Source organism: Schistocerca serialis, chromosome 4 (assembly GCF_023864345.2).
Source record: "Schistocerca serialis cubense isolate TAMUIC-IGC-003099 chromosome 4, iqSchSeri2.2, whole genome shotgun sequence".
NCBI classification, from domain to species: Eukaryota; Metazoa; Arthropoda; class Insecta; order Orthoptera; family Acrididae; genus Schistocerca; species Schistocerca serialis.
In genome coordinates, this window is record NC_064641.1 from 794,727,060 (window position 1) to 794,741,786 (window position 14,727).

The window sequence follows — 14,727 nt, forward strand, 5'->3', positions numbered from 1 at the left end:
AGGCATCAGGGGATCACCAATTTAGCATTGGAGGGCAGTGTGGAGGGTAAAAATCATTGAGGGAGACCAAGAGATGAATACACTAAGCAGATTCAGAAGGATGTAGGTTGCAGTAGGTACCGGGAGATGAAGAAGCGTGCACAGGATAGAGTAGCATGGAGAGCTGCATCAAACCAGTCTCAGGACCGAAGAACATAACAACAACAACATTTTTCTGTCCTACCTGAAACAAAATTACTAGATAACAAGTTTTCTGAAATTACACTGCATTTCTCTAAGCTGAACACACACTTTGCACTCCACATAAATTATTGTTGAACAAATTCTCTCTCTCTCTCTCTCTGTGTGTGTGTGTGTGTGTGTGTGTGTGTGTGTGTGTGTGTGTGCGTGCGTGTGTGTTTCTTTTATGCACCTCTATACACAGACTTCAGATTTGTTGTTCTCTAACGGAAATTTTTGTTGCACCTTAAGATCGACATACTGACCTGAGACAACCAACCACTTGGGAAGTGGATGGGGTGGGGGTAATGGACAACTAGTAATGGTGGGAAGTAATTGAACCATAATGCACCTACTTAAGAAGAATCATTCCATTACCACAATAAATTATCCTGTACTGACAAACAAGAAATTTATAATCGAATTTAATATGCATTCCAATATGTTCCATTTGGAGTCAAGAGAGTTTAATTTCACAAAACTAAAAAAATTCAACATTGTATGTATGGTAGAACACTCATATGCTCACCAACAGCTGTAGCAAAAACAACTGTAAGATGACCAGCGTGCATACGAATGAAAAACGCAGATGTTTGCTCCACTAACACTTCTCGGAATTTCCTTTGCGAGAGATTAGGCCTACAGTGTCTGTAAGAAACATACTCATGCTCATAATATAAGGATAATTGCAGAATTTGGTGCCACACAACATGGCACTACACAAAACTGGTTCTAATAGCATACATACACAGGGAACACCACGACACAGATCTGTCAGTCCACAGTATTGGTGATTAGTTGAGAAAACCGTCCCGAAACACGTGCTACAAAATGCCACTGTTTCCTGCGCATGTACCCCGACATCAATATTGAATATAATCACCATGCACACGCACATAGGCCGCACAACAGGTTGGCATACTCTGGATCAGGTGATCGAGCAGCTGCTGGGGTATAGTCTCCCATTCTTGCACCAGTCCTGTCGGAGCTCCTGAAGTGTCATAGGGGTTTGAAGACGTGCAGCGATACTTCGACCAAGAGCATCCCAGACGTGCTTGATGGTGTTTAGGTCTGGAGAACTGGCAGGCCACTCCATTCGCCTGATATCTTCTGTTGCAAGGTAGTCCTCCATGATGGCAGCTCGGTGGGGCCGTGCATTATCATCCATCAGGAGGAAGGTGGGACCCACTGCACCCCTGAAAAGGCAAACATACTGGTGCAAAATGACATCCCAATACACATGACCTGTTACAGTTCCTCTGTCAAAGACATGCAGGGGTGTACGTGCACCAATCATAATCCCACCCCACACCATCAAACCATGACCTCCATACAGTTCCCTTTCAAGGACATTAAGGGGTTGATATCTGGTTCCTGGTTCACGCCAAATGATGGTGGTGGTGGTGAGTGTTTAACGTCCCGTCGACAACGAGGTCATTAGAGACGGAGCGCAAGCTCGGGTTAGGGAAGGATTGGGAAGGAAATCGGCCGTGCCCTTTCAAAGGAACCATCCCGGCATTTGCCTGAAACGATTTAGGAAAATCACGGAAAACCTAAATCAGGATGGCTGGAGACGGGATTGAACCGTCGTCCTCCCGAATGCGAGTCCAGTGTGCTAACCACTGCGCCACCTCGCTCGGTCACGCCAAATTAAAACCCGAAGAGAGTCACTATTCAGACTATACCTGGACTTGTCTGTGAACCACTGTTCCCATGACCATGTATTGTGTTCTTGACACCAGGCTTTACGGGCTCTCCTGTGACCAGGGGTCAGTGGAATGCACCTTGCAGGTCTCCGGGCGAATAAACCATGTCTTTTCAGTCGTCTGTAGACTGTGTGTCTGGAGATAACTGTTCCAGTGCCTGCAATAAGGTCCCGAGCAAGGCTACGTGCAGTACTCCATGGCTGCCTGCGGGCACTGATGGTGAGATATCGGTCTTCTTGTGGCGTTGTACACGGTGGACGTCCCGTACTGTTGCGCCTGGATGTTTCCTGTCTGCTGGAATCATTACCATAGTCTTGGGATCATACTTTGTGGCACACGGAGGGCCCGCGCTACGACCTGCTGTGTTTGACCAGCCTCCAGTCGCCCTATTATTCTAACCCTCATAACTTAATCTATGTGTTATTTGAGTCATTTTCAACACAGTCACCATTCGCATGTCTGAAAACGTCTGCACACTTACTCGCTGCACTGCACTATGACATGCACCAACACACCTCTGCGTATGTGGACTTCTGCCACCACTACCGTGCGATGACCGTAGGTCAAATGTACTGCTTGGTAATACCTCTTAGTTATTTAAACCCACCAGTGTGTTGTCTCACCATGTATCAGCATTATCCTTAATTTATGAGCATGAGTGTACTAAATGAAACATGTAGACACAAGAAGAGTTGCCCCCATGCACTGGATCAGGAGAAACACACGGACAAGAAAATAAGTTGAATCCAACAGTTTTTTCACCCCTTGCATTCGTATTACTTTATTTCTTTTTTCCTTTTTTATTGACATAGTAATTGCCCACAAATACCAAGCCAGATAATTCAATGCCCTCTCCCTTCAATTTTTGTGCATTATCTCTGTTCAAAAAATAGCCAGTGGTATTAGGTTGAAGGGAGAAAGAAAGAGGGGGTGGGTGCAGAATCATCCAATGTAAGAAAATAAAGCTTTATTAAATATTATTTATTATAGTGGACTGTTATATATAAAAAAACACAAATTTGTCAAAGACTGAACAACAAATATTTTGGTAACATCAAATTATATTAATTATTTCCCTTTTCGTGGAAAATGAATGGTATTAATCAAATATTTACAGAAGTGTCTGTGTGATTTAGTTCACAGTAAAACATCATTAATTACATACCTTGTGTGAAAAAATTTGAAATGAATATTTTACAAAAATATATCTATAATTAAAATGATAATCTTTATGTACTGAAATAGTCTCTTCAAGTACATCTCTCTTAAATATGCTCGACTGTAATCCTGCTCATATATCTTATTTACGACCCTACTATTTACGAACAACAAATTTCTACAACTAACTTAAGTACGGACGTTCCCATTCAGTTATACTATTTCAGCTTGCTTATACAAAACCTTCATTTGTATCAGATTTAATATAAAGTAATTTGGTTGCTAGCAGTGAGTCCACTACCAGCGAGTCTCAATATTGGTAAGAATTTCTTTGGTTCTTTCCTTTCTGACATTTGGACGACATTTTTCCACCTGTCTGCTTTATTGGTTTTACTAACTTTAGTTTTACTAAAAATTGCTACAGTTACCTATAAACAAAAGCAACATTTGAGATAATATATACATCAAACAGTATCACTAATTATTTTTCATACCAAGCCTACATGACACACATGCTTTAAGGTATACAAAAAATACCATCTCAGTTGCTGTTTCCACTACCAGTTATGTTGACTGAACATACTCATGTGACCTGTATTATAATGCAAGAGAGGCTTACATTAGTAAAAGTGGCTATTGTCATAACAGAAGAACTTCCGAGAATTCTTTACATTCAATACTCATACGCATTTAGGTCTTGGGAATACTGTAAAGAAAAGAGTTTCCAAATGTTCTTTTAATGATAGCTACCTTTACTAACATACATCATTTTTACATTATAATACAGGTCACATTAACATAACCAGAAGTGGAAACTGCAGCTAAAGTGGTGTTTTATGTACCTTAAAGTATTAACAGATGTAGCAGCACAAAGCAGAACATGCATCAAATTATTTCACATTCACACACACTTGTAATAAGGATATTTACACTATTCCTGTCATAAAAACACACTGAAAGCATTTTGGAATGTGTACAATGTAACAAATACTTGCACCAAACCATCAAACTGAAATCAAGGAAATTGTTCAACCAACCATAATGTTGGTTAACTAAAACTGAACAAAAGAAAATTTATTATGCCCTCTGCAAATTTGTTATCTTGACATACAGCCTGTACAACTTTACCAACATGTAGAAAATGGCAACTATTTATGAGAAACGAACGAATGAATGAAATGTGAAATATCTTAGCCAACAGTTATAGTCAAATAAAACATTTCATTTACAAACAACAACCCAAAAGCCTACACAAAATGGTTACACTTCTCGAGTACTGTCATATGAAACTAAAGAAATTGTTGGTGCACTTCATGCAACTCTGACAAGTGTTTTAAAAAAACTTTTTTTAATTTAATTTTTTTTTATTTTTACTGCAAGAGATAAAAAACAGCGACTGGCAAGAATATATCTTGATTTCATATAATACACAAAAAAGCAAAGTGATTATCACTTTAAGATTCACAACCCAAATTGTTTTCAAATGCAGCTTTTATATACTGGAAAATAATTTTATAAAACTGAAAATGAATAATCCAACTGTACACAATAAATATAATATGATACAATATTATGTAATAAAAGAATAACAAGATACAGCTGTATATATACTTTAACAATACCTGAGCACAAACTTGACAACAGATTTTTGAGAAATGGGATATGTTATTTTGTAAAAATGGATTACTTCCTTTACACCAAAATATCAAAATACATTAACAACACTTTTTTGGTCTCTAACACAGCAGCAGTTTGTACTGAATTGACACTGGCGACAATTTCAGCATTGTCTTATAACTTCTTGGGAAAGCGAAGGAACTCTTCAAGTTTTGGACCATTCCTCCCTAGCGGATCATGAGGGAACATCAACAAGTCTCCAACCCATGTGAACATCAGCAACCTGGAAAAAAAAAGAATTCTTCAAAAAGATCTGCTAAAAACTGATAGCACAAAGGATTCTGTTTCACATGTGTGAACTTTTGTTTCCCCTTCTCCCTTAAGGCATACAGGAAGAATTCCATCTATGAAGAGTTGTTGCTAATCAGTCCTTCCAAAAACCTCTATTCTTACCATTCACTGCCAATCAAATGAAAACAATCATTACTGTTATAGCCAAAAGTAACCCAAGAACACTGAAACTTAAATCAATGCAATGTAGTGCTTTTCTAAATCCAGAAAATAATGATGCCCAATGGATGTCAAAAGTAGTTGCATTTAAAATTATTAGATGTAGCAAGGAGAGTAACCTAGAGCATAAGGATGTAGGTTACAGTAGTTCTGTAGAGATGAAAAGCCCTGCCTAGTGGAGTCTAGCATGGAAAGCTGCATCAAACAGTCCTTTGGACTAAAGACCCCAACAACAACAGTAAGGAGGGCCCTAGATATAACGCAAGAGATATGGCACAGTCTTTCAGCAATGGATGTCAAGCACAAAGACACTCCCTGACAAAGTGAAGTACACAGAAGGGAGAGGAGGAAATTAAATGAAACTCTGCAGGTTGGAGAGTATGTGCTTTCATTTCAGTGATTACAAATTCGAGTCAAGACTACAAACAATTTGACAGTATGAGCCCACTTATCAGTGTGATGTTGAACCTACTCTGGCCTTGATGTATGCACTGATTCAGTTGGGAAGGGTGTTATGAAGTTCTTGTATCTTCTCTTGCAGCAAGCTGGCCCACAACTGTTGCAACTGGTCCTTGATATCTTGGATACTAGCATTGGCATAGAGTTGACACCCAAAATAGTCCCACATATTAAATGAGACACAAATCTGGGTAGCTTGTCGGCCAGGGGGCCATCTCAACTTCACACAGATAGTTCAGAGAGACATGTGCCATGTGTGCCCACAAACTGACAAATTGGAATAATTCTACCACAATACTGTTACTTAAGAGGTAACACACGAGGACACAGTATGTCTGTGATGTACCATTACATGGTTAGTTCCCTCAATCACTACCAGCAGTGACCTAAAGTCATGCTTTATGGCTTACTACACCAAGAGTTACACTGTTGTGCATCTCCAAAACATTACAAAAGTGGGACCTTTTCCCAGCTGATTACCATAATCACTGACAACAGTCATTTGTGGTAGTGACAATGATCATCTGCATTAGTGCGGTACCATGATTCATCCTTGAACACAATGTGACATCATTCATAAGCAGTCCACGCTTCCCAAACACCATACCACTCTTAACGCAGCTGTTTATCGTACATGTTAATCACAGCCTACACAAGTGATAGTAATTCCCTAGTCTCACTGCTGCTGGTCCCTGGCAAACGGTGCAAGGAGTTCATTACTTGTTCTCCGACGGTAGGCGCAGATGCAAAGGGTTATGATGTGCTTGGTACAGAATATGGCGATCAACCTTTGCGGTGTTTAGAAATGGTTGGCCAGAACTTTACTGATAAGTATGCCTGCCATCAGCCTTTTATGCAGTACATCATCATCTGTCCACTGAGTACCCCATGAATATGAATATTGCAAAATTTGGACAGCCAGCCAAACAGACACCCAGATGACACTGCTTTCAAACTCTGTCAGGTGCCACTAATGATGTTTCACACAAGTAAGCTGGATCTCCATGTCCTTCACAGTGATCACTCACATCTGATGCTGTTCTTGCCCCTTATATGCACTACCAGACATGATAACTACACTAAACAGTAATGCATTCTGGTGAATATTCTAACTAAAGAGAATGGCAAACATTATCGCTTACATATTTCCCCATGGTGTGTAAGTGTACAAAGTTACACTGACATATGACCATGACTTCTCAGTGCTTCACCTTTTTGTCAGGCAGCATATGAACAAGAATCATCTGAACATTTAGTTTCTGAAAGCTATGTTTCTTCAGCCATATTTACTTTTAACCATTTACTGACATTAAAGCTCACCAGCAGCTATGAGAAAAATGTTCTGAGCTGGAAAGCAAACAACAATTGGCACCTGAATGAAAAATTGTGTAACTAGAGCAACTATGTATCCTTTCTGACATGTCACAATGAAATAAATAACGACTAATTCTGATGCAACATGCTGAATTGTGCTCATGTTAGCATCATAATATCAATACAATTATTCAGAGAGAAATTAGTCAACTAGCATCAAAGTTAGGATCCTCATTATGCCTAAGCCTATCAGAATTCCATGCATTTACAAGCTATGGTTACACTGCTGCTTTCCACAATAAAGGAAAAGTCACACCTTTTAAAATATTTTTGGAAAATGAAACCTACAAAAGATCATTGAGGGAACAATTCAGGTGACTGAAGAGTTAAATATTCGTGTATGGCACAAAGAAGGGCATAAGTGTTAATAAGGTAATTTCCTATTTACAAAACAAATTATTCATCCTAAAGAAAATGAAAAATTTATAAAAAATTACAAGTGTTAATGCAAATATGAATCCACAAGGCTAGAAACTGTTAAAATAAAAATGTAAATTTAATGTCTTATTGCTACCAATCTTACTGGCTGAATCTTGTGGATGGTACATGGATGACTATTTAAAGCCAGTAGTGTTCCTCAGGGACCCAACACCCTTACAAGTTGATGAAATTTTAAATGTTAAAGACTGCGAAAAATAATGACAAAAATTGCTCACAACCGGATTTCAATACTGGAACATCTGACACTTCAGCTTCTGAATAACTTGTGTTAGAACACACTACATTTTACATTGTACAATAAATGAAACTGTTTCTATTACTACGAATGTAGTAACCAGTTTTTAAAATGCTGATTTATTTTCTTTCATTTATTGACCCAACTTTCTAAATAAAATTTGAAACGAAAGTGAATATTACTTGCACATTAATATTATATTGTACATTTATATAGTGGAAAAATTATAAGATATAACATTGTGTTTCAATTTCAAACCCTGCAAAACTTTTTCCTTATAATATTCTATTACTTATATTCTTTGTTTTAAACAGATTCTTGGCAGTATGGTTATAGATTATCATCATTTTTAATCACCATTATTATTAGTATATTATTTTTATTAAAATTATAATTGTTACTGTTATCAACATTAATATTGTTTACTTCAATGTGGATTCTCGATGGTATAGAAGATTTGTCTTTTTACATTACATGGAGAAACGAGCATGTGCACTGTCTCTTACTCAGCAATAGTCCAACATGCAGCTGTTAATTCTGAATATTCCACTATCAGTTAGGTTTGTATGTTCAATATTTCTTCATTGCCCCACACACTCAACTCAATTATTAAAACTTAAAATTGTAACAACCGTAAGATTTGTCTACTTTTGCTAAGACAACTCTGTGCTGCTAGTCTGCAATAAAAATATCTACATTTTATACACTGAAGCATCAAAAAAACTGGTACAGGCATGTGAATTCAAATACAGAGATATGTAAACAGGCAGAATACAGTGCTGTGGTTGGCAATGCCTATATAAGACAACAACTGCTGCTATGATGGCAAGTTATCAAGATTTAGGTGAGTTTGAACGTGGTGTTATAGTTGGCATACGGGCGATGGAACAAAGCATCTCCAAAGTAACGATGAAGCGGGGATTTTCCCATACTACCACTTCAAGAGTGTACCGTGAACATCAGGAATCCAGTAAAACATCAAATCTCCGACACTGCTGCAGCTGGAAAGAGTCCCTACAAGAATGGGACCAATGGCTACTGCAGAGAATGGTCCAATGTGGCGGAAGTGCAACCTCTCTGCAAATTGCTGCAGATTTCAATGTTGGGCTGTCAACAAGTGTCAGCTTGTGAACCAATCAATGAAATATCATTTGAAGCCGAAGGTCCTATAATGTACCCTTGATGAGTGCATGACACAAAACTTTACGCCTCACCTGGGCCCGTCAACACTGACATTGTACTGCTGAAGACTGGAAACATGTTGCCTGGTCGGATGAGTCTCATTTCAAATTGCATCAAGTGGATGGGCACAAATGGGTATGGAGACACCCTCATGAATCCATGGACCCTACATGTCAGCAAGGGACTGTTCAGCTTGGTGGAAGCGCTGTAATGGTGCGGTGCTTGTGCAGTTGGAGTGATATGGGACCCTCGATACTTCTAGATATGGTACTGACAGATGAAACATCCTGTCTGATCACCTGCATCCATTCATGTCCATTGTGCATTCCGAACGACCTGGGCGATTCCAGCAGGACAATGCAACACTCCACACACCCAGAATTGCTACAGAGTGACTCCAGGAACACTCTTCTGTGTTTAAACACTTCTGCTGGCCACCAAACTCCCCAGGCATGAACATTATTGAGCATATCTGGGAAGCCTTGCAATGAGCTGTTCAGAAAAGATCTCCAACCCCTTGTACTCTTGCAGATTTATGGACAGTCCTGCAGGAGTCATGGTGTCAATTCCATACAGCACTACTTCAGAGATTAGTCAAGTCAAAGCCATGTCATGTTGCAGTACTTCTGCATGCTCATGGAGGCCCTGCACAATATTAGCACGTGTACCAATTTCTTTGGTTCTTCAGGGTATATAATTATATAAGAATACTTCATGAGTGTAATTTACTCAAACATGCTTATCTGTTTCCATCTGGCAACCTTGCATTACTGTCTGAAAAAGGGTAGGCAAGGCAAAGCGTACTTTCGCATTTTGTTTATACCTTTTCCTCTTGAATGGTGGTAAATTATTCAAGAAACTGTTTAACAGTAACTACAAAAAATTCATTAAAATTATTTAATTAAAAACAGCTGTGCAGGAATATGATGTGGCAAACCTGGCACAATTTGTTTGTTTATACATTATATTGTGTAAAATATACATTTTATTGGAAAACTCTATGAGGGAAGGTCAATTTAAGTTGGAATCTAGTAATATTTATGCATAAATATCTCACTCTTTGCTGTGTCACTAAGGCTGAGTGAAGGTTAGTGTAAATAACTTCTACTTCTACTTCTAGTATCATATTTATGGATGATACTTTTGTTTCTGAACTCTGTTGGCAGTTGATACACACACCGAGAGGTGGTTGTCAGTATGACAAACTGTTTAAAGAGCTGTCAAAAGAGGTTCTAGAGTGGACACCACAACTTATCCTTATTACACGTTTCTGCCTAACAAGTGCCTTTTCCTCAGTGATCAGAATGTCTTCAGACATTATAGCCAGGCTGCTAGAATAACGTCCCTGATACCTCAAGCACGTTGAATGCATTGTGTGGAGGACACACTAGTTGCAATCCAGTATCTGGAATCTGTAAATGTTGCTATGGTGATGCACTGCGCCCTTACAACTCAAGGTGACAAGTGGTGCTACATGTTCTCATTTGCTGGAAGACATTTGTTGTATGCTCATTGTTTGTCATGGATGTTGAGTTATTGATTCAGTTCATGTTAGCAGTGCAGTGTAAATGTAGTAATGTCAACATGTGAATGTATGATCTCTTCCTCAAGCCACAGAGAAGTAGGTGTAGGCAGTTCCTTTAACAGCCACTAGTCTGAAATATAATGTACAATGCTTTGTTGAGAAAGAACGGGGTACTGGCAGGCCTGTTAAACCTTTGCCAAAAGTTGTCAAACAGGTAGATGCAGCACTGAAAATAGCAATGAGCTCTATGAAGAAAATAATAAGGGAGAATTGTGCTGGAGATCTACAGGAAGCAGCAGCTGCAATTTTAACTCCACATAAATCCAGAGTGCATTCTGCTAAAATGAAGGAACTGGGTAAATTTCAAGATGACGCAATTCGGCAACATGTATATAACTATTATGCATCGAAAGAATACCTCACCCATAAGAAGCTGCTTCTCTCCTTACGAGATAGGGTGTTGTTTTTCAGAGGAAAAATCGGCATTTCAGAAGCACTAAAAAAGATATGATGTCAATAGAAAACGTTTTCTGAAAGAGTTCTGCTTGAACAGGAGGATATTGTTGCCTACAGATGGCTGTTTTCTGAGGGGAATATGCAAGTGCAAACCTGATGAAGCCATCTGGTAGGACAAAAGGCGGTTTCATGCTGGCCATTCCAGACTGACTGCATGGACTGATGACACTGTACGGCAAACAATGAGAGTTGTAGCGAGAAAAGGCAGTTGGCTCATTCTTTTACATGCTAGAACAATCAGTGGGCTTGTTCCAAACACTTTGTCATTGTTTACACTGAAGAAATCTGAAGAGTATCACACAGAAATTACAGCAACAAGATTTAATGACTGTTTGACAAGATTTAATGACTGTTTGCCTCCAACCATAAAAAAGAAATTATGCTATAGCATTCGATAATACAACACATCACTCCACTCAAACAAAGCTCCTACAGGAAACACCAGGAAGTGTGACATAGTGGATTGGCTAAAGAAGAACAGCATAGATTCATTTGATACCACAAAATGAAAAAGACTGACTTGCTGGAAATTGCAAAAAGGAACAATCAAGTAATATCATTTACAACAATTACAAATTGTGGGACAGAATGGTCACAAAGTGGTGCACACTTTCCACCGCCTTCCATTACTTGAACTGTGTTGATCATGAGATTCTGCTAAAGCAAACAAAATTCTATAGGTTAATTGGAATAATGGGTACATGGATTGTGTCTTGCTCAACAGATAGAAATCAGAGGGTAACAATTACTGACAGTAACGGAATTCAAGCTTCATCTATCTGAGGCACAACCAACAATGGAGTGCCACAAGGCCCAATGCTGGGGCCCTTGCTGCTTCTTATATTTCTAAATGACTTCCCACTCTGTACCACTACAGTGAGCAAGTTCACTCTCACTGCATGTGACACTTCTCTCCTAATAGATAAAACAGCATGGAGGAATCTGGGAACACCTGCTGACAGGGTATTTAAGGAGATCTTCAACTGGTTTAGCTGCAAAGGATCTCTCTGAATGCCAAAAAAATCCATTAGGCACAATTTTATGTTACACAGCAAGAACAAGAGGATATAAATATAAAATGTAGTGGATGACAAATGTAATTAGTGGACTCTGCTAAGTTTTCAGGCACATCCAATAATAAAAAAAATTACGGTACATTGGTCCTGGTATATCCTAGAACTGGCAATAAGGTTTCATTCTGCAGCTTTCCGCCTTATGCCTAATGACATCATCTACACCTAAGGACGTTGTCAAGAGTTGCTTGCTTTGGATGCTTCCATGTACTGTTGTCTTCCGAAGTCACAGTTTCAGATAATCAGCCAATAGAAGAAGGAAAAAAAAAAAAAATGTCACTCAGAGTTATTTATATCAACAACACTTTTCATATAAGACACTCTATCAGGAATCTGTTCCAGAAACAACAGGTTTTTTTGAATGTGTAAATATCTTCTCCCCTGTAAATTTTGTTCTCTTTTCAAAACCAATAGTGCATATCTTGTTTGCAATACAAGGTCAAAACAAGACTTTCGTAGCAACCAAACTACTTCATTATGCAAAAATGAATAAATTACTCAGCCATGATTTTCTGTGTTCTATCTAGAAATTTCAATTAATAGAATACCTGTTGAAAAATTCATTCTACTCAATTAGCAAATTTTTAGCACAAATAATCACATATGTGTGTAGTTTTATTGTATAACTGAGATGTCCCATTTAGTACAAGAATAAATATAAAGTATTTTTGTCATAAAATATACAAAGATTATAAAATACATTAACGACATGAATGTCTTGTGTTTTATGCATAAAATTTTAATTCTAACGACCTGTACATTGCATCTTATTTATTTCCATGAACACTGCTGTACAAAATTTAAGGATGGAAGTAACTTTTGCATAATGTGTCACTGCTAAGTAACACAGCTAGATGAGACTTGGACAATACACGGAGAGAAATGCTGCAGTACAGAAGGTCAATGAAAGAAATACATAATAAGCAGAACAGAAATGAGACTTTTATTCAAAGATAGTAATTACACTGTTGTCACACTGATTCATTATGGCCCCTGGACATTACAAAAGATGGGACATGGTTCTTAATAGGGTGTGTGATCACCACTGATAGTAATGTACACTCTGCAACATACTCGCATGCTGGCCATAAGGTTTGTACGGAGTTCTTGTGTTTACTTAACCAGTGAGATTGACATATGTTAGATGGTCATTAGTGCATGTTGACATGCTGCAACACATCTCCCCAACACATCCCACATGCGTCTGATGGGACCTAAGTCAGGGGAATGTGCCCTAAGTCAGGGGAATGTGCAGGCCAATCTGTTCATTTCAAGAGAACCTATATTCAAGCAATTCAATGTGGTTGTGCATTGTCAGGCATAAAAATGAAGACAGGGCTGAATGCACCCTTGACAAGACTCACATGGGGAAGGAGTACTGAGTCATGATCTTACTGACCAGTGAGTGAACTGTGTTCAACAATTTGAAGATCAGCATACCAATGCAACATTACACATCTCCATATCATTACATGTGGACCACCAAAACAGTCATGTCTGATGATGCTGGGCATGCTCTCACATAGCTGGAAATGGGAACCCTTAATGCCCCCAAGAATATTGTCGAACATGATCATTTTGGTGGTCCAGGTGTTATGGTGTGGGGAGGCACAATGTTGCAAGGTGCACTGACCTCCAAATCTTTGAACACAGTCCACTCACCAGTCAACATTACTCTGTGTACTCCAGCCCCATTTGTTTCTATTCAGGAGTGCATTTTTTTAATGACAATGAGCAACTGCATCAAACAGCACTGATGGAGTAGCTCCTTAAACGACAGGATATTCGGCAAATGGACCAGCCTGCTTGTTCCTGTGACTTGAAACACACTGCGCACATGTGGGATACGTTGGGGGGATGTATTGCAGCATGTCCACATGCACCAACAACAATCTGGAATTTGTCAACTGTGTTGGTGGAAGAATGAAACACCCTACCACAAGAACTCCTCACAGACCTTTTCAGCCAGCATATGAGCACATTCTGGAGCATGCACTGTAGTGTGTGGTGACCATAACCCTATTACGATAAATGTCTCATCTTTTGCAATGTCCTTGACTGTTGTCCAGGGGACCATTATGAAATGTGTTGACTTTAGTGTAACTATTATCTTTTAATAACAGGGTGTATACACGGACAATGAAAAAAAATTCCCAGATATCCGGTTTAAAAAATATACTTTTCCCCAGGCAAAAATACACATTTCCTGTGCTAAGTGACAGTAGGCTTTCCATAGATTTTCCTCGGAACTGTAAAACTTATCAATCCTTTGAATGGTTAACGTTTTATACACTGGCGTAGAACTTTCCGGAAAAAAAAAGGGGGGGGGGGGGGGGGGAGTTTTGGAAAGACTTTTGATGAAGAAAAAGGAGAGAAGTTCTGAAAGACCTTTGATGTGTAGCAACATATACACTGCATATTTTTGTATTACGAAAGTGTAAATTCAAACGGCACCAAATACGTGATGTTAGTTTCCAGAGCATTGAAATTGCGATGTCCTTTTGTAAGCCAGTCGTATCTCATGCCACGTGATCTCGCCAGCTGATGACAGCAGATATTCAGAGCACAGGACTCATGTTATAGTCAGCTAATAGCAAGATCACTGTTACGTAGCTCGAACACACAAAGAGGAAAAGTTAAAGGTTTACATCAATACACATAGTGTAGCTACAAGAACAGCTAAGCTCTCACATATAATATTGGTCTCGAAGA

General features: G+C 38.9%; 1 protein-coding gene across 1 annotated transcript in view; it reads right to left on the reverse strand.

Annotated features, from left to right (window-relative positions):
- Nucleotides 1-2,919: 2,919 nt before the first annotated feature.
- The window catches only part of LOC126473379 (uncharacterized), a 48,199-nt gene continuing 36,391 nt past the window's right edge, over nt 2,920-14,727 (reverse strand). Inside the window, exon 6 of the mRNA XM_050100388.1 lies at nt 2,920-4,983. Coding sequence (XP_049956345.1) covers nt 4,875-4,983 — 109 coding nt within the window. The 3' untranslated portion in view covers nt 2,920-4,874. The remainder of the gene's footprint in view (nt 4,984-14,727) is intronic.